Source organism: Chiloscyllium punctatum, chromosome 30, assembly GCF_047496795.1.
Source record: "Chiloscyllium punctatum isolate Juve2018m chromosome 30, sChiPun1.3, whole genome shotgun sequence".
Lineage (NCBI taxonomy): Eukaryota > Metazoa > Chordata > Chondrichthyes > Orectolobiformes > Hemiscylliidae > Chiloscyllium > Chiloscyllium punctatum.
Genome location: NC_092768.1, coordinates 46,571,292 through 46,590,493, shown reverse-complemented (window position 1 = coordinate 46,590,493; position 19,202 = coordinate 46,571,292). Strand labels below are relative to the sequence as shown.

The window sequence follows — 19,202 nt, the reverse complement described above, 5'->3', positions numbered from 1 at the left end:
CAATGAGGTTACATTTGCTACCCTCTAATCTGCTAAGACTGATCCAGAATCTACAGAACTTTAGAAAATGACATTCAATGTATGCACTATTTCCATGGCCATCTCCTTTAGTTCCCTGACATGTAAATTATCAGGCAGTGGGGATTTATCACTTTTCAGTTCATTAATTTTTCCTCCACTTTCTTCTTTTTTACTAATACTAATTTCTTCAGTTCCATCTTCCTAGTAAACCCTTGCTCCCTCACATTTCTTCTGTAAAGACAAAATTAGAGCAATTGTTCAGTTGATCTGCGATTTCCTTGTTATCCATTATCAATTCTCGTATTTCCACTTATAAATGGCCTGTGTTTATCTGTGGTCATCTTTTTATTTTTTATATGCTTATTTTCCCCTGCTTAATCAACCTCTTGGTCCTCCTTTGCTGAATTCTAAACCGCTCCCAGTCCTTGCTATGTTTTCCAGCAAATTTATATGGCTCCTTTTTGGATCTAATACCATCCTAAATTTCATTTGTTAGCCATGGTGGGACCATTTATCCTGTTGTGTTGTTTCACCCACAAAGAATGTATAACTGTTGCAATTGATGCATTTATCCTTAAATGTTAACCTAACTGTGAGGAGGACACACAGAGGCTGCAAAGCGATATAGACAGTTTAAGTGTGTGGACAACAAGATGAAAGATGCTTGTTCACCATCGACCAGGTACAAGTCAGCACTATGATGGAATACTCCCCCCTTGCTTGGATGTGTGCAGCTTGATACCATCCAGGTCAAAGCAGCCCACTTGATCCAAAAATGTCCATTCCTTTCATCACTGATGCTCAGCTGTGGCAGTGTGTACTGTTCACAGGATGAACTGCAGAAATTCACTAAGGCTTCGTGGAAAACACCTACCAAACCCGCAACCAACTTCATCTAAAAGGACAAGGGCGACAGACATATGGGAAACCACTACTAGCAAATTCTGCCTCCAAATCACTCACCATCTGGACTTAGAAATATATCAGCATTCTTTCACTGTCATTCAGTCAAAAACCTGGAACCTCCTCCCTAGTACCATTGTGGGTCCACCAACAGCACATGGATTGTAACAGTTCAAGAAGTCAGCTCACTATCATCTTCTCAAAAACAGCTAGGGATGAGGAATAAATGCTGGGCCACCTAGTGGGACCCATATTCCATGAATCAATTAAAACAATTAGTTTGAGGAATTGTGAAATTATTCATTTAGATCACAACATTAGAGAAATGGATATTTTTCAAAAGTGATTTTCAAAGAGAATTGGGTTTGCTCTAACAAAGAAACCAATGTGCAAGTATAATAAGCAATTAGGAGAGTAAGTAACCAGTTGGTCTTCATGACAAGGGGAGTTGGAAAACAGGAATAAAGAAATCCTTCTCCAGTCGTACAAGGTTTTGTTGAAACCACATCTGAAGGAAGTGTGCAGTTTTGATCATTTAAGGAAAGATACATTTGCACTGGAGATAGTGCATCGAAGGTTTATTAGGTTAGGCCCTGGATAAGGGAGTTGTCCTGTGATCACAGGGACTAATTAGTTAGGACTGAGATGAGGAGAAATTACTTCACAAAAAAGGTTGTGAACCTTTGTAATATTCTACCTCAGAAGTAATGGATGCTGTATTGTGAATACACTTAAGGCTCATATAGACAGATTTTTAGTCTTCGGGCATCAAACGATTTGGGGAATGAATGGGAAAGTAAGCTGAAACCCAAGATTAGTCAAGATTCTATAGAGTAGTGGAGCAGGTTTGACTGTTTATGTGGTCTATTCCTGCTATTTGCCAATGGAATCATCATAAAATTATCCAGATCCAGTGCAGATGTGTATAAGGCAATCTTAGAAATGAGAAACACAAGTAGTGGAGTCATTGGAGTTACTAATGTCATACCATAGTAAACTACACTTTCAATGTCTGAAGAGTGACCAAGGCCAGATCTAGTAACAGCAATGAATGCCAAGATCAAACTGAAATGACAGAAAGCCACATTTCATTTTGATAATACTGTTAATAAATCCAGAGCTGAGAATGGGCAAGCCTGTCACAGTACAAACATTCAACAAAAGTCAGCTCATTTGCCAAGCTGGGAGTCATACAGAGAAATTGTCACCTTAATTGTACACAGTCAGAGTGCATGACCAGATCTATTCTTGCAATCAGAGATATTGCTCCTTCACAGCAGGCAGCTGATGAGGCAGATCTAATTTTACCAATTGAACAATGACTTATCAGTCCTGGAAGTCAACCCTGGAGAACTTTGAATAAAACCTCACTTATTGCAGCTGCTGTCTCAATTCCCCTAGTTAACGTTTGACAGAGATTTCGGTATGGCAACAGTACTCTTTATCCTCGGAAGGTTTCAAACTGACAGCATCAGTGTTGGATGTGTATCCTCAGATGTGTTCAACAGCAGATCAGAAGAGGAAGTCACACAGCATCCAAGAAAGTGATGATGTGAAGTGGTGAAATCAGCACATGTACAGAAGACAAGCGCACAGGAGAGCATGGCTCAGGAGGTGGGTTTCATGGTCAAACTGAGCTTAGAAAAGGCATTGGAGGGGTTATGTGAGAAATTTGAGAGTTCAAGGCTCATGCAGGAGGAGTATTATGGAAGTTTGCCCAGGCTGGCTATTGGCAAAGGTAGCTGCTGGGATTGTTTCAGGCTTATTTCCCTGAGTAGAGCAGTCAATATGCAAGGAGCAGAGAGTTACAGAATTGGTGGAAGGATTAGAGGGAAGTCGTGGAGTAATTCTTCCACCCAGAGTGTGGTGAACATCTGGAAATTACTGTCTGAAATGATGATAGAGATAGAAAACCTCAACACATTTAAAAACCATTGCAATAAGAACTTGAATGAGTAAAATCACCACATTTAAGTTGGCCTTTCAGCTAGAACACATTCAAATTAAAAGGAGCCAACACAAAAGTAGAAAAGATGCTTAGGAAGAAAACATATTGCTCGTAATGAACAATTTTCAGAAAGCATTGAAAATCATCCTACCAGGACCTTGAAAACCTGACCGGGACACAATGAGTGACTTTTTCAATCAACAGTAAAGGAGGATGATGAGTGAGTGTCTATCCAATTTGATTATTTGACTTGATTACTAAATTCCTGTGACCACTCCATGAAATTGTAAATAATAGTAAGGTAACGAGCTGCATGGAGCCACCACTCGAAATGTGCTCTACATTCCTTGGAAATGCTCATCACAGAGAACTTTCTGATGAATGTGAAACCCACCTGATCTAATAAACAGGATATTCCTCATTGAAGCCAACTCTTTATGTTAATGGACTGGTCATGAACCAGGATGTAAGATTGTTACAATGTGTGCGATGACACAGAGGTGTTTGTGGTGACCAATGTCAAAGGTGTTATGTTTTTGATAGTTTTATGAAATGTGCTTAGCATGAAGAATGATCATAGGAGCAGATGGTAGCAGTAGCAAAGAGCAGTAAGAGCAGAACCAGACAACAATGAAAGCAGATGGCAGTAACAACACTGCGCCACATAGAACTGCTGAGAAAATCAGTTTGATAAGAGGATTGGATGAACTCAAACAGGACAACGAAGCTAAAGGAACAGAAGGAACTGAAACAGCAATTTCTCGGAAGTAGCAATTCAACAGTTAACAGCAAGACTGAGGCTCAGACGTTCCAGTTGCAAAGTTTGTAAGTGTGATCGTGATTTAACTCAGAAGGGGAGCAGGTATCTGATGTTTATAACTTTATGAATAGAGACAGAAACATACAGCATGGAAACAGACCCTTTGGCCTAACCAGTCCATGCCAAACATAATCCCAAGATAAACTAGTCCCATCTGCCTGATCCTGGTTCATATCCCTCCAAACCCTTCCTATTCAGTTCTTATCCAAATGTTTTTTTAAAGTTGTAATTGTACGCACATCCACGACTTTCTCAGGAAGTTAATTGCATGTCTGAACCACCCTCTGTGAAACTTTGCTCCTTATGTCTTTTTAAAATGTTTCTCCTCTCACCTTAAAAATGTGCTCAATGTTACAATAAACTTTTAAGAAAGAGTCAGAGAGTCATAGAGATGTACAGCATGGAAACAGACCCTTCGGTCCAACCCGTCCATGCCGACCAGATATCCCAACCCAATCTAGTCCCACCTGCCAGCACCCGGTCCATATCCCTCCAAACCCTTCCTAATCATATACACCATCCAAATGCCTTTTAAATGTTGCAATTGTATCAGCCTCCACTACTTCCTCTGGCAGCTCATTCCATACACGTACCACCCTCTGCATGAAAAAGTTGCCCCTTAGGTCTCTTTTATATCTTTCCCCTCTCACCTTAAACCTATGCCCTCTAGTTCTGGACCCCCTAGCCCCAGGGAAAAGACTTTGTCTATTTATCCTATCCATGCCCCTCATAATTTTGTAAACCTCTATAAGGTCACCCCTCAGCCTTCAACACTCCAGGGAAAACAGCCCCAGCCTGTTCAGCCTCTCCCTATAGCTCAAATCCTCCAACCTTGGCAACATCCTTGTAAGTCTTTCGTGAACATTGACCATTTTCTCTACCTGACTGGTTCAGGTTGCATCTTAGAGTTTGTAATATAAGAGTGAGGTGTGGAACAAATCAGAAATCTACCAACAGAGTGGAATAACTTCTCCACATTTACCTTGTCCATTGAACACTCTCAGAAAAGGTACAGCACAGGTTGGATACAGAATCAAATTCAGTCTCAACTGTACCCAGAGTGTCTGGTTCACCTGGATCAGAATCAAGACTACTTCAATTGTTCAGACTCTCCTGTATCACTGACATGAAGGTAATTGTGCTCTAGGAGCAGGATATGGGGTGAAGGTCCTGGAACAGGAGGCTATTTTGTAGGAATGCCTTTTCAACTGGTACAAAGGGCAGACGAGCATCGAAACTGCATCTGTCAGTGTCACAGCATTGCAAAGCAACCAGCAGAGTAATCTAATATCCAGTTCTCGGGCATTCAGTGAAGAGAGGGAAACCCCTTGGGCGTTCAGTAAAGAGGTGGCAGGTACGCAGTGCTTTTGGGGCTTCCTCATCCTTGTCCAAATTAAACCTAGAGCTGCTGTCTCTCCCTTGTCCACTATGAGGAGCTGTCCAACTGCATTGCTGAATGAAAACAGAAATTGGTGAAGAAACTCAGCAGGTCTGGCAGAATTTGTAGGAAGAAATGAAAGTTAATATTTTGAGTCTTGTGGCTGTTCATCAGAACTGCTGAACTTTGGACCAACATTCATGACCTTCGCCCCTACTCCCTGCCAGTGCCCCCACTCCTGTCAGACCTCCACCCTCACAAGCTCAGCTTCAGTCGGGCCAGTTTGCATGCATGGCGGATGTCATGTTATTAAACCCAGACTGAGATGTTGTTGACCACACATGCAGATTCATTCTGGGTTAGAGATGTCTGTTGCCAGTAACTGACAGTACCAGGCTTATGTGTACAAGTGCAAGAGACCATTTTGATGACCAACTTTGAATTTGGGCCCAATACTCTGGAGGGAAAAAACATCACTGCCTCCAACCACTTGGTTTTTGTCACAGTCAGTCTAAACATCCCACATCAGGTCCCTATCCACTTTCATTGTAGTGCTGGACCCAGTTTGTTTCTGGCATTGGAAACGGTAACTGTTTGAGTGTCACCTGATGAAGGAACAGTGCTCGGAAAGCTATTACTTCTAAATAAACCTGTTCGACTATAACCTGGTGTTGTGTGATTTTTAACTATCTGAGTGGATAAAGAGTGCAGCTGGAAAAAGTACAGCAGGTCAAGCAGCATTAGAGTAGAAGGGGAGTCCATGTTTCAGGTCAGAACCTCTCATCAGGACTGGGGAAGGGGAACAGGCTATGAAATAAATAGAGAGAGGGAGTGGGATGGCAATAGGTGGATGCAGGTAGGAGGTGGCTGCGATTGGTCACTGGGAAGGGTGGAGTATATAGGATAGGTAAGGAAGATGGACAGGTAAGGCCAAGTTGAGGGGACACAGCTGGATAGGGAGGGCTGGGATTGGGATAAGCTAGGGGTAATGGGGAAATTTGGAAGCTGGTGAATTCTATGTTAAGGCCGTATGGTTGTAAGCTCCTGAGGCGGAAGATGAGATGTCCTTCCTCCAGTTTGCGTGTGGCCTTATGTTGATGGTGGAGGAGGCCCAGCATGGACATGTCATAGTGTGAAGGGGAGTTGAAATGGATGACAGCCTGAAGGTGGGGTGATTGGAGCATATGGACCATAAATGTTCCCTGAACCAGTTCCCAAGTTTGCGCTTGGTATGCCCGATGTAGCGGAGAACACATCAGGAGCAACGAATGCAATAAATCAGGTTGGAGGAAATGCATGTGACTCTCTGCCTTACTTAGAATGATTCTCTGGGGCCTTGGATAGAGGTTGGGGGGAGGTGTGGGGACATGTTTTGTACTCCCGTGGCCACAGGGGAAGGTTCCACCCCATTCACAATCATTCGGGTCTCAACCAAAGGAAAATGATTTCCTAATGAATGGCTGCAAAGCAATCAATTTGAGTCTGAAGCAGCCTCAGAGTCTGAAGGTTGGCCAGGATTATAAAGCGCATTGAAGGGGTTAGCCTTAAAAGCAGAGTTACTGTCTTGAGCTTCCAGATATGTGTGCAGAATTCAGTTTAAGTTTGGCAGTCTAGATAAAGTGGATGCTAATAATTACATTTAATTTAAAGCAAGCTATAATTTCAGAAAGAATGACAATGAATGTAATTCCTCATTTGATATTTTTTCACATTGGATTGACTCGGGTACACAGTGCTGCTTACAGCATTGGCTGACAATGAGATACTATGGTTTGTGATGTGTAATAGTCTCATTAACACTATTGCAGTTATGATCAACTCTAACTTGAATATGTTATTGTCTCAGTGCAGTGTTGTTACAGTGTGTTAAACAGATCATTGATACGGCCATTTGTAATCACCGTCCAGATCAGCTCTGGAGCAATCTCTGGGAAAGGATCTCTGTTATTGGAGATGAGAAAGGACCTTAACTATTGTACATGACAGTTGTGAAAAAATTGTAGGGTTTAGGCTCGAGATCTTTTCATCATTAGATTAATCTCAACTTTATATTTTCAAAGTGGAATCTGATGAGGTGGGAATGGTCGTGCTAAGTAGTCAGAGTTGCTCATGGTATTAGTTTACCAGAGTTGAGAGCGGTGGTTTTCCTAGATATGAAATTAAACTTTTAAACTATGTGGACTCAACATGGGGTTAAAATAGGGCCACCACGGGGTTGAGAATGGGACTGTGAAGAGTTTTTGGAAAGTTGTGGGCTACAGGAGGCCCAGAGATATGACGGTGCTCAGTTGTGCACAGATGAGAAAATGAGCATGAGAATTTTAAATGAAAGTGTTGCTGGGCCTGGAGATAACATAACTTCACTAAACACAGTGCTGATGGTTGAGCAGAACTTGGTGCGAGTAAATGTAATGTGACACGGAAGAAAACTTGCAGAGAAAAGTTGGAGAAATTTTAACTTTATAATCAATAGTGAAGCAGCAGCACACTAATATTTAAAAATATTAATTTCATTTTAGAAATATAGTGCTGAAAATGTGTATGTGGAGTTGGGGATTGGGGTAGTACTGTGGGGTGAGGAAAGAGCAGTCAACATAGTTGACTGTTGACGTGTGGTTCAAATGAACCCCAACAGTGAATATTTTATCTCAGTACTAACTGAGCATTAGTCACAGAGGCTGTAATCAGGCCCCTTTTCTTTGTCTTGGTCAACATGGGATATTTCACTGAGCACTCATTTAAGGAGTCAAATTATTATACTTAGGAAAAGAATGTAGAAGTATATTTGGAAAAATGGGCAACATATTTTCTTAAGCTCCAATACTGCAGGATAGCACTACATCCCCTGATTAAGCAAGGAGAGTGGCATAGCAAGGGGTGAGAGGCTGGCAAAACGGTCTGTACAGTGTGGAGTGACGGACCACTCCCCAAGTCACAGAGCCTATTATCAGAGTCACAGTCACTTCCCGGGTACATGTTAAACTCCAAGAATAGGGTCACTCATAGTTCACCTCCCTCTTGGACATGTGCCAATCCCATCACTGGAAGTTATCACTGCCTTGGACGCTGTGAGACTTCCACTTCTGATCTTCTGTTAAACACATCCAAAGATACACATGCTGCACTGATGTCAGTTTGAAAAGCTCAGAGGATGAAGAATGCTATTTTCGCACTAGAAATCTCTATCATTTACCGGGGGACTGAGACAGCAGCTGCAATAAGTGAGGTTTTGTTCAGATGGGACAATGACAAGTTTAAATCCCCACTGGTCTGTTGCTCAAAGTCACCTCTATTTCACCGGTCAGTTTCCAAGCTTCAGGAAACTCATGTTGCTCCAGAAATATTTGGACTGACTGTGAGAGATGTCAATCAGAGAGCTCACCCAGTCTGCCATTGTCTCCTCTTCCTCTTCCAAAGTTAAAAATAACACAACACCAGGTTATAGTCCGACAGTTTATTTGGAAACATGAACTTTCACAATGCTGCTACTTCATCAGGTGGTTGTGGAGTATAAGATCGTAGGACACAGAATTTATAGCAAAAGTTACAGTGTGGTGTAACTGAAATTATCTCGGAGAAAGTGAGGATTGCAGATGCTGGAGATCAGAGTTGAAAATGTGTTGCTGGAAAAGTGCAGCAGGTCAGGCAGCATCCAAGGAGCAGGAGAATCGACGTTTCGGGCATGAGCCCTTCTTCAGGAATGAAGAAAGTGTGCCAAGTGGGCTAAGATAAAAGGTAAGGAGGAGGGACTTGGGGGAGGGGCGTTGGAACTGCAATAGGTGGAAGGAGGTCAAGGTGAGGGTGATAGGTCGGAGTGGGGGTGGAGGCAGAGAGGTCAGGAAGAAGATTGCAGATTAGGAAGGTGGTGCTGAGTTCAAGGGTTGGGACTGAGACAAGGTGGGGGGAGGGGAAATGAGAAAACTGGAGAAGTCTGAGTTCATCCCTTGTGGTTGGAGGGTTCCTAGGCAGAAGATGAGGCCCTCTTCCACCAGCCGTCGTGTTGCTATGGTCTGGCGATGGAGGAGTTCAAGGACCTGCATGTCTTTGGTGGAGTGGGAGGGGGAGTTGAAGTGTTGAGCCACAGGGTGATTGGGTTGGTTGGTCCGGGTGTCCCAGAGGTGTTCTCTGAAACGTTCCGCAAGTAGGCGGCTTGTCTCCCCAATATAGAGGAGGCCACATCGGGTGTAACGGATGCAGTAAATGATGTGTGTGGAGGTGCAGGTGAATTTGTGGCAGATATGGAAGGATCCCTTTGGGCCTTGGAGGGAAGTAAGGGGGGGTGGTGTGGGCGCAAGTTTTGCATTTCTTGCGGTTGCAGGGGAAGGTGCCGGGAGTGGACGTTGGGTTGGTGGGGGGTGTGGACCTGACGAGGGAGTCACGGAGGGAGTGGTCTTTTCGGAATGCTGATAGGGGAGGGGAGGGAAATATATCCCTGGTGGTGGGGTCCGTTTGGCGGTGGCGGAAATGACGACGGATGATACGATGTATATGGAAGTTGGTGGGGTGGTAGGTGAGGACCAGTGAGGTTCTGTCCTGGTGTTGATTGGAGGGGCGTGGCTCCAGGGCAGAGGAGCGGGAAGTGGAGGAGATGCAATGGAGAGCATCGCCAATCACCTCTGGGGGAAATTGCGGTCTTTGAAGAAGAAGGCCATCTGGGTTGTACGGTATTGGAACTGGTCCTCCTGGGAGCAGATGTGGCGGAGACGAAGGAATTGGGAATATGGGATGGCATTTTTACAGGGGGCAGGGTGGGAGGAGGTGTAGTCTAGGTAGCTAATACCTCGACACGGTCCTGTCCCCCTTAGTCCAAGAACCCCCCACCTACGTTCAGGACACCACCCACGCCCTCCACCTCCTCCATGATTTCCACTTCCCCGGTCCCCAACGCCTTATCTTCACCATGGACATCCAGTCCCTGTACACCTCCATCCCCCATCACGAAGGACTCAAAGCCCTCTGCTTCTTCCTTTCCCGCCGTACCAACCAGTACCCTTCCACTGACACCCTCCTTCGACTGACTGAACTGGTCCTCACTCTGAACAACTTGTCTTTCCAATCCTCCCACTTCCTCCAAACCAAAGGAGTAGCCATGGGCACCCGCATGGGCCCCAACTATACCTGCCTCTTCGTAGGATATGTGGAACAGTCCATCTTCCGCAGCTACACTGGCGCCACCCCCCACCTTTTCCTCCGCTACATCGATGACTGTATCGGCGCTGCCTTGTGCTCCCACGAGGAGATTGAACAGTTCATCCACAGATAGTAGAGAGTAGTCCATGGTGAATTTGATGGTGGGATGAAACTCGTTGATATCACTGTGTAGTTGTTTCAGTGACTCCTCACCATTGGTCCAGAGGAAGAAAATGTCATCAATTTATTTGGTGTATAGTGTTAGTTGGAGGTCCTGCATAGAGAAGAAGTCTTGTTCAAACCTATGCATGAAAATGTTAGCACATTGGGGTGCAAATTTGGTCCTCATGGCTGTTCCGTGTGTCTGGATGAAGAACTGGTTGTCAAAGGTGAAAATGTTGTTGAGGATAAAGCAGACTGTGCTCGGAGAGTGGCAGTTGTTGGTGTTGAGTACTAAGGCTGTTTCCGCGATGCCGTCATTTTGGGGTTGCTGGTGTAGAGTGCTGAAACGTCCCTTGTGACAAGGAGTGTTCCAGATTTGACTGGTCCGTGGGTGCTGAGTTTCTCTAAGAAATCTGTAGTGTCACAACAGAAGTTGGGGGTCCCCTGTACATTGGGTTTCAAGATGCCTTCAACATAGCCAGAGAGGTTCTCACACGGATAACCTCACAATGCTAATTTCTCCAGCTTCCACCCGAAACATATGAAAACAGCCATCCCCTATGGACAAGCCCTATGCATACACAGGATCTGTTCAGATGAGGAGGAACATGATGGGCACTTAGAAATACTCAAGGATGCCCTCAATAGAACGTGGTACGATGCTGAACTCATTGACTGCCAGTTCTGATGTGCCACAGCAAGAAACCGTAATGACCTCCTCAGGAGACAGACACAAGCTGCAACCAACAGGGTACCCTTCATTGTCTAGTACACCCCACAAGCCGTAAAATTATGCCATGCTCTTTGCAGCCTGCAACACTTTATCGATGAGGATTAGCACCTCGCCAAGACCTTCCCCACACCTCCACTTCTCACCTTTAGACAACCACAAACCTCATTGTTCACAGCAAACTGCCCGGCTTTCAGGACAACACCATACAACCTTGTCACGGTAGACACTGCAAGACGTATCAACACAGATACCACCATTAAATGTGGCGACACCATCTACCATATATGTAGCAGGTACTCATGTGACTCAGCCAACGTTTTCTATCTCATACGCTGCAGGCAAGGATGTCCTGAGGCATGACACATTGGTGAGACCAAGCAGAGGCTATGGCAACAGATGAATGGACACCACACAACAATCAATAGACAGGAGTGTTCCATCCAAGTCGGAGAACACTCCTGTGGTCCGGGACATTCGACCTTGGACCTTCGGGTGACCATCTTCCAAGGAAGACTTCGGGACAGGCAACAACGCAAACTGGATTCTGGATTAGTGGTGCTGGAAGAGCACAGCAGTTCAGGCAGCATCCGAGGAGCAGTAATATCGATGTTTCGGGCAAAAGCCCTCCATCAGGAATAAAGGCAGAGAGCCTGAAGTGTTCCTCGGATGCTGCCTGAACTGCTGCGCTCTTCCAGCACCACTATTCCAGAATCTGGTTTCCAGCATCTGCAGTCATTGTTTTTACCTAACAACGCAAAGTGGCTGAGCAGAGGCTGATAGCCACTTTCGGTACCCATGGTGATGGCCTCAACTGGGATGTTTGGTCATGTCACATTGCAGGTGATCCCACTACACTACAAAAACACACACAGACCCACACACACTCCTATAGACCCATACACTCACACAGACCCTCTCTCATACAAAAGCTCTCTCTCTCATCCACTCACACATGCACTCAAACACGCACCCTCTCATAGACTTATACCCCTTTACAGTCATACACATACACACACTGTCTCACAGGCAGACATACCACACCTGCACACACATACCCACATGCACATGGACACATATAAGTTTATGGGGTGAATTTGTAATTACAGAATTACATTTTATTTCGCTGAAAAACTGCATGAATTCATGTAAGAATCTGAAAATCTATTTTTTAGATTCGAATCTGTCTGAACATTGGGGCACAGATATCCTCACACAAAGCACCTCACACCTTCAGTGCATTATCTGGGCCAACATGGCACCTATTGTTAAAGTTCACTTGAGAATGTAACTTTAAGAAAGTTCTGGGATTTACATATGAAAGAACTAAAACCAACATGCCCATTCTAAACAATGAGAGACTTAACAAACCCAGGTCTTTTTCAATATATAATTTCAGTTACATCACACTCTGAACTTTTGCAATAAATTTTGTGTCCTCCGATCTTATACTCCACAACCACCTGATGAAGGAGCAGAATGCCGAAAGCTAGTGCTTCCAAATAAACGTGTTAGACTATAACCTGGTATTGTGTGATTTTTTAACTTTGTACACCCCAGTCCAACACTGGCACTGTCAAATCATGACTTCCTCTTCCAGAGCTGGTTCACTTCCTATAGGGACTGAAAACCAAGTGAGGAGGTGGTGAGTGAATGAGCAGCTTTTATACAAGTTGTATCCCATAATATCCACACCACTCTTCAGGTAATCTGACTATTCTGTGTGCATTCAGGGCTGGAAATGTGTGAGAAGATCCAGCTGAGAGAGCTGTTTAGTCGGTGATTTGTGCTGAATTGTTTGACTGCAGCTGTGTGTTGGATTTTGAATGTGTTTATTGGAAGCATTTCCCTCTGATTTTCAGGCTGAATTTTGTTGATGGCCCATTATCTGGAGGATGCAAAGTGTCTGGGGATTCTAACTGGTTTCCTATTGTTCTCTCTGTGTGTTGGAATTGGTTATTCTCCAGTGCGATGTGAAATCACCATTTCGGTGCAGAGGAAGAGATAGAATGGTCAGAGTGGGTGAGCTTTCTGATTGGCATCTGTCACAACCAATTCAAATATTTGAGATGAATGGCAGTCATGTCTTACTGGACCACAAGAGCCAGAGAGATCCTGATAGAGTGAGATAAGAATGGGTGAGAGGAGACTCACGTGGAACATAAACACCAAACTGGACCAGTTGGGATGAGTGGTCTATTTCTGTCTGTAATTCTATGTTTGTAACTTTCTGTGGTTGGATTTGAATTCTCAATCACTGGACACCACAGCAATGTTTGTTAATGCCTTCTGTATAGATATTGCCTGCAGGGCTTGTCCATTCTCTTGGACTTGGGTTTGATAAGTTTGCCCAGTGCTGTGACTGATAGCCAAATTTAAGATGTGCAGTCTGAGTAAGTACAGTGTATCTCATCCTTCAGTCAGCTACATTTGAAGCAGGGTAAGGTGAGTACTGCAGATGCTGGAGATCAGAGTCAAGATTGGAGTGGTGCTGGAAAAGTACAGCAGGTCAGGCAGGATGGAGGGCTTTTGCCTGAAATGTTGATTTTCCTACATTTGAAGCAGTATTTTCCTCAGCTTCTAAAACTTTCTGCTCGATGGGTTTTCCACAAATAATTTTGTATAATAAGGGGAGAAATTTCAAATTTTGCATTATATTTTTAATATTTCTCTTCAGTTGTTTTAATATTAAATGCATATTTAACGATAAAACTGTCCTTCGTCAGCTTGACTAGAACACGGTGAATCGAGAGCCTGTTTTACACTCCACCCAACTATCTTTTCCATTGCCCTCATGGTGTTAGGAAGATGGGGATCTCGATGGAGGAAAGAAATTAGCTACATTGTCTGCTCTTGGTCAGTATACAGTGTCCCTGCTGAAAACAGAGGATGTGACAGTCAAGTGCAGAGGAATTGCAGACTGGTACTCACTGTGGAACAGTCCTGTGGCAAAGAAGAATAGGGAATTGGAGGAAATCATGTTTCTCTTTCCTGTTTTACAGAACGATTGTATCATACTACACCAGAGAATACAAAGAAGATAGACATCACAGATAGATCCTGACCATCACCCAAGGAACAACTGCACAACTGTGAGCAAAGATCCAATCCTTCACAGCATTCCTCAATGTAGAGAACGTTGGGTAGTGAAACCATCATCTGGAAACCAACTGAGCTTTGACATATCATCAGATGTGAAACTGGTCAGTGGTGTGGAACCTTCTACCATAACCAATCTTTGGAAAGGTTTGCCTGTGGGTCTGCGTTAGGTTGAGAAGAAGTGTGAGTGGCTCCATGTACCATTGACTAATTCCTACAGGTGAGAGACTGTTCGAGTGTGAGGAGAACTCCAAAGGATTGTAATGTCTCTGATTCTACAAGGTGCAACTGTTGTAGAGAATGGAAGGGAAACCATTCACATGTGAAGTGTGCAACAAATCATTCTCACGATCATGGAATCTCCACGTACACCAACGGATTCACACAGGGGAGAAACCATTCATGTGTGAGATCTGTGACAAATTATTCTCGCAGTCATCGGCTCTTCACACACACCAACGCATTCATAAAGGGGAGAAACCATTCAACTGCGAGGTGTGTGGTAAAACATTCACACATTTTTCAAACCTTTGTAGCCACCAACGTATCCACACTGGGGAGAAGCCATTCACATGCAAGGTGTGTGACAGATCATTCTCAAAGTCATCTCACCTCCATGTTCACCAACGCATTCACACAGGGGAAAAACCATTCACTTGTGAGGTGTGTGACAAATCATTTTCACAGTCATCAATCCTTCATGCACATCAACACATTCACACAGGGGAGAAACTATTCACATGCAAAGTGTGTGACAAGGCCTTTACACAGTCATCAAACCTCCTGGTCCATCAGACAGTCCACACTGGGGAGAAACCCTTCAAGTGTGAGGTTTGTGACAAAGCTTTTGCCACATCTACAAGGCTCCTGACACACCAGAGGTTTCACACAGGGGAGAAACCCTTTAAGTGTGAGCTTTGTGAGAAGGCTTTCACCCAATCTTCTGACCTCCTGATGCATCAAAGGATTCACACGGGGGAGAAGCCCTTCAAGTGTGAGGTGTGTGGCCGAACCTTCAGACGGCCATCGACACTCAGGCAACACAAACACGTTCACACTGGAGAGAAGCCTTCCATGCATGAACTGTGTGACAAATCATTCACACAATCACTTTATTTTAGCCTGCACCAAGACAATCATGCACAATCAAAACTATTCGCATGCAATGTTAGAAAGAAATCATTTTTGCAGTCATCATACCTCTGAACACACAGGAAAACCATTCATGTGTGCAGTGTGTAATAAGGGTTTTGTGCTGTTGTCAGACTGGTTCACACTCTTATTCAAACAAGAATAGCCTTTGAAGTGTGGGATATGAATGAGCCTGAAACACAACAATCCTGCTAATGTGCACTGATGCCTCCACACTGCAGAAGAGCTGTACAGGAGCGAGCTGTGCAGTGAAGACTTTGCAAACCCTCAGGCCCAATGAAACGCTGCAGGATCATCTTGGAGAGAAGCTGGTCCTGTATGAGCTATGGATGAGATACATGATGAAACCTTTGCCAACCTTTCGAAACTCCTGGTCCATCAGAGAATTCTGACAGGAAGGAATCCCTTCAAATGTATGATTTACAAGTGTGTGATAATGTTTTCCTGAAGTCTTCAAATATGTGAGTGGAGCCTTACAGAAGTAAAAACATTTCAGTGTGAGGTATATGATAAAGTCTGTGTAAGTCTCCTGGTCCTCACACAACCCTAATGTAGTGGGAGTTCTATGATAAAGGTTTCACAATGTTGTTGAACTTCATGGAATATCAGAGAACCCACTAGAGGTAAATCCTTCCAGTATGATGTGTGTCAGGATTGTTTCACCACCTACTCATCTCTCATCAGACACTCCCAACATGGAGCTGGATTTGAGTTACTTGCTTCTGTTGCACATAGAGCTGTCTGTGTTGTTTACTGTGCAGTGGTCACATAGGGAAGCTGATGTTCCAAAGCACTGTCTGTCTCAGCAAGGTCTGTCTCAAACCTCTCCCACCATCAGTCCAAACGTTTCAAAAGGTTCATTTAGTCTTTAATGAGATCTCCAAACATCATGAAAAGACATCAGTATATAGAAGCTCCTATATAAACTCATTATCCTTTCAGTGCAGTGTCAGATACAAGTCACACTGACTCTGACCAAGAAGACAATCAAATACTCAGTGATAGAACGGCTTCAGTTTCTGATCGACCAGCACAAACTCCTGGGGGAGGAGCAATTCCTGATGTAGTAATGGAGGTACTTCAATTAGCCTCAATATCTGTGGTCTGTGGAAGGGGAATCCCGTTCCTCATCAGTGATCACAGCTGGGAAGTTGGTTTGGGGGGGGTGGGGTGGGGGAGGTGTCTTGACTCTGTTGTCCCACAACATTCAACTGGCTCTCCACATGTTGAATCGTCATTTGAACAGAGCACTAGAGATGAGACAGTGTCCACAGTTGTCCTCCAGGTCAATATCTTGAGGTTTGGATAAAATGTGAAATGGGCCAAATCCAAGCAACCTGATAACTGGAGGAAGAACACCTCATCTTCTGCCTTGAGACCTTCAACCATATGGCATCAATGAAACTAATGACAGTGTTTGATTCTGACCCTGAAACAAAACTATCAAAAACTTTGTAATTAACGGTCAGATGCTGCCAATTATAATGGATTCTTATTACCCCTTGCAAGTGGAGCAGACACAGAGAGAGAAAAAAATCTTTGCTGTTACAAAACCCTGACTTGAGAGTTCAAAAGAACACTAGAGAGAGAGAGACCATTTTAGTGCTGAGGCTGTTGAAGCCAGTAGAAAATAAACTCTTAGTGCTTATCTGCTATGGATTGAGTTTAATTGTATTTTGGGACTTTGATGATATTGAATAATCATTACCAGTTATTAAATACAATCTCTGTAAAAGGTAATATTGATGAAGCCTTAACTTACTTACTGTTCTTACAGACCACTCTACAGACTTTACAGACTGCCCCACTGTCAATTCTAACTAATCAGATCTTACGTCTTATTTGAATTTGAATCACAAACTTGAAGAGAAGGCATGTTTAATTCGAGACTTAACGAGGGAATTCATGAGCATGATCCCGGATGGCTGAAGGCACAGCCATCAATGGATAAGTTAAAGAAATGTGGCGTGGATGTGCAAAAGACATGAATTGGAAGAGTACAGATGTCTTGGAGGGAGATGGGGCAAGAGGTGACAGAGATAAAGAGGATGTGTGGCCATGGAGCAATTTGTAGTTGGGTCTGAGAACTTTTAAGTCTGAGGGTGATGTTACAAAGAGGGAAGAAGGTGATTTTTGTGATGGAGAGGGTATGGGATCAGAAGCTTAGCTGATGCTAGGAGATGACGCCACTGACCAATTGTTGTTGAAGATGACAGTGGATAGAGCACTCAAGAGGAATTTAAAGAATGTGGGAATTGAAAGAATCTTTTGGACTCAATACACTATTCAATTTGATCATGGCTGATCAGTATCTTAATTCTGTCTATTGCCTTGGCTCCGCAGCTCTTAATCCCCTTGCCTAACAATAAATTTATTAATCTCAGTTTTGACATTATCAATTGATCTCCATGTTTATTAGATTTTTGAGGGGAGACAGTTTCAAATTTCCAGTCCCCATTTTTGTGAAAAAGTGTTTGACTGTTTGAAGACACAGTTTTCCAGTGATTAACTCCTTAAATTCTTCTGTGGGGCAATCATTTAATCATTTGTCCTTGTGGCATAAGGCAGCCAGTTATCAATGAGTTGTTAAAACAACTTTGTTCATGTAGTTTTGACTTCTTCTCCCAGACACAGCTTAATCACTTTCAATCCCTGTATAACAGTCTGTCCTTGTCCCTTAACAGTTTATTCCAGACAGAGTTATCACTGCTTCTTTCAACCTGTAAACAATTATTAAAGTTCTGAAGTTCATACTATCACATCATGGAAAATGTTTTGTACTCTCCTGTCTGGGAGAACTATTATCATGTGTAAGGTGAGCAAGTGGTGTTGAGACTCAACAGAATTGAGTTCCCTCAGCCCATACCTTGATTTAACAACAGTGTGACATATTCACCTGACATTCATTTCATGTTCTGGGAAAGATCTTGAATCATTTTCAAATATTTTATTGTTTGGTTGATTCAGTGTTTGATATAAGCTAAATATTGTTCTGTTTATCTGTTTTATCAATCTTCTGTATAGATTTACCAATTACAATAAATTCACATATCTTAACTCAAACATCCTGATTTATCAGCATTCCTATTCACTGAACCACTCAGGATCTTACAGCAAGAGTCCTTTAATATTTTGCTCAATGACACTGTGTGTTGGGACAATAGGTCCTCTAACAATGGGTCTATAATATCCAGTTTTGAGGAAGCATAAGTTTTGGTAAGAAAGAAAGACTTGCATTTGTATATCAATGCCCACGAACACCAGCCAGCACAATGCATCAGAAAGTATTTAACCTTTTAAGCGGTTAGAAATGTAGTTACAGTCATAATGTAGTAAAAGTGGAAGTCAGTTTGTACACAGCAAGATCTAACAAAGCAATATTAGCATGGTCAGATAATCTGCTTTGTTACACAGATTGTGTGATCCACACTGGCCAGGAAGTCAAGGATAATTCTGCTTTTCATGAGATTTTTTACATTATTGCAAGAGGGTATTTGGGCCTTGGTTTAACTGAAAGATAGTACCTCTGATTTTGTAGTACTTCCTCAATAATGCATTGGAATATCAGCTTCGGAATTTAACTCTGGTGAGTTATTTGAACTCACAACCTCCTCACTCAGAAACAAGAGTGTTAACAGAGTCATGAGTGACAAATTAGTATATTTCAGTTGCACTAAACTTAGTTTCTATGGCATTAAATCCCAAGGCTGTGTACAGATTTCTCTTCTCTCTGTAAACAGGCAGCCTAAAGGATTGATTTGACTTAAAGTGGTAACTAGTTAGAGCTGAAGGTGTCAGTGTTGTCTTTGCATCTGGAATCCAAAAGCTGTGAAAGGTGGTATAGTCCCTGGTGACAGCT

General features: G+C 43.3%; 2 protein-coding genes across 2 annotated transcripts in view; both read left to right on the top strand.

Annotated features, from left to right (window-relative positions):
• Positions 1–16,501, top strand: part of LOC140455672 (uncharacterized) — a 122,703-nt gene extending 106,202 nt beyond the window's left edge. Inside the window, exon 6 of the mRNA XM_072550672.1 lies at positions 14,491–16,501. Coding sequence (XP_072406773.1) covers positions 14,491–15,397 — 907 coding nt within the window. The 3' untranslated portion in view covers positions 15,398–16,501. The remainder of the gene's footprint in view (positions 1–14,490) is intronic.
• The window catches only part of LOC140455634 (uncharacterized), a 37,944-nt gene continuing 31,382 nt past the window's right edge, over positions 12,641–19,202 (top strand). Inside the window, exon 1 of the mRNA XM_072550593.1 lies at positions 12,641–12,797. The gene's annotated coding sequence lies outside the window, so the exon portion shown is untranslated. The remainder of the gene's footprint in view (positions 12,798–19,202) is intronic.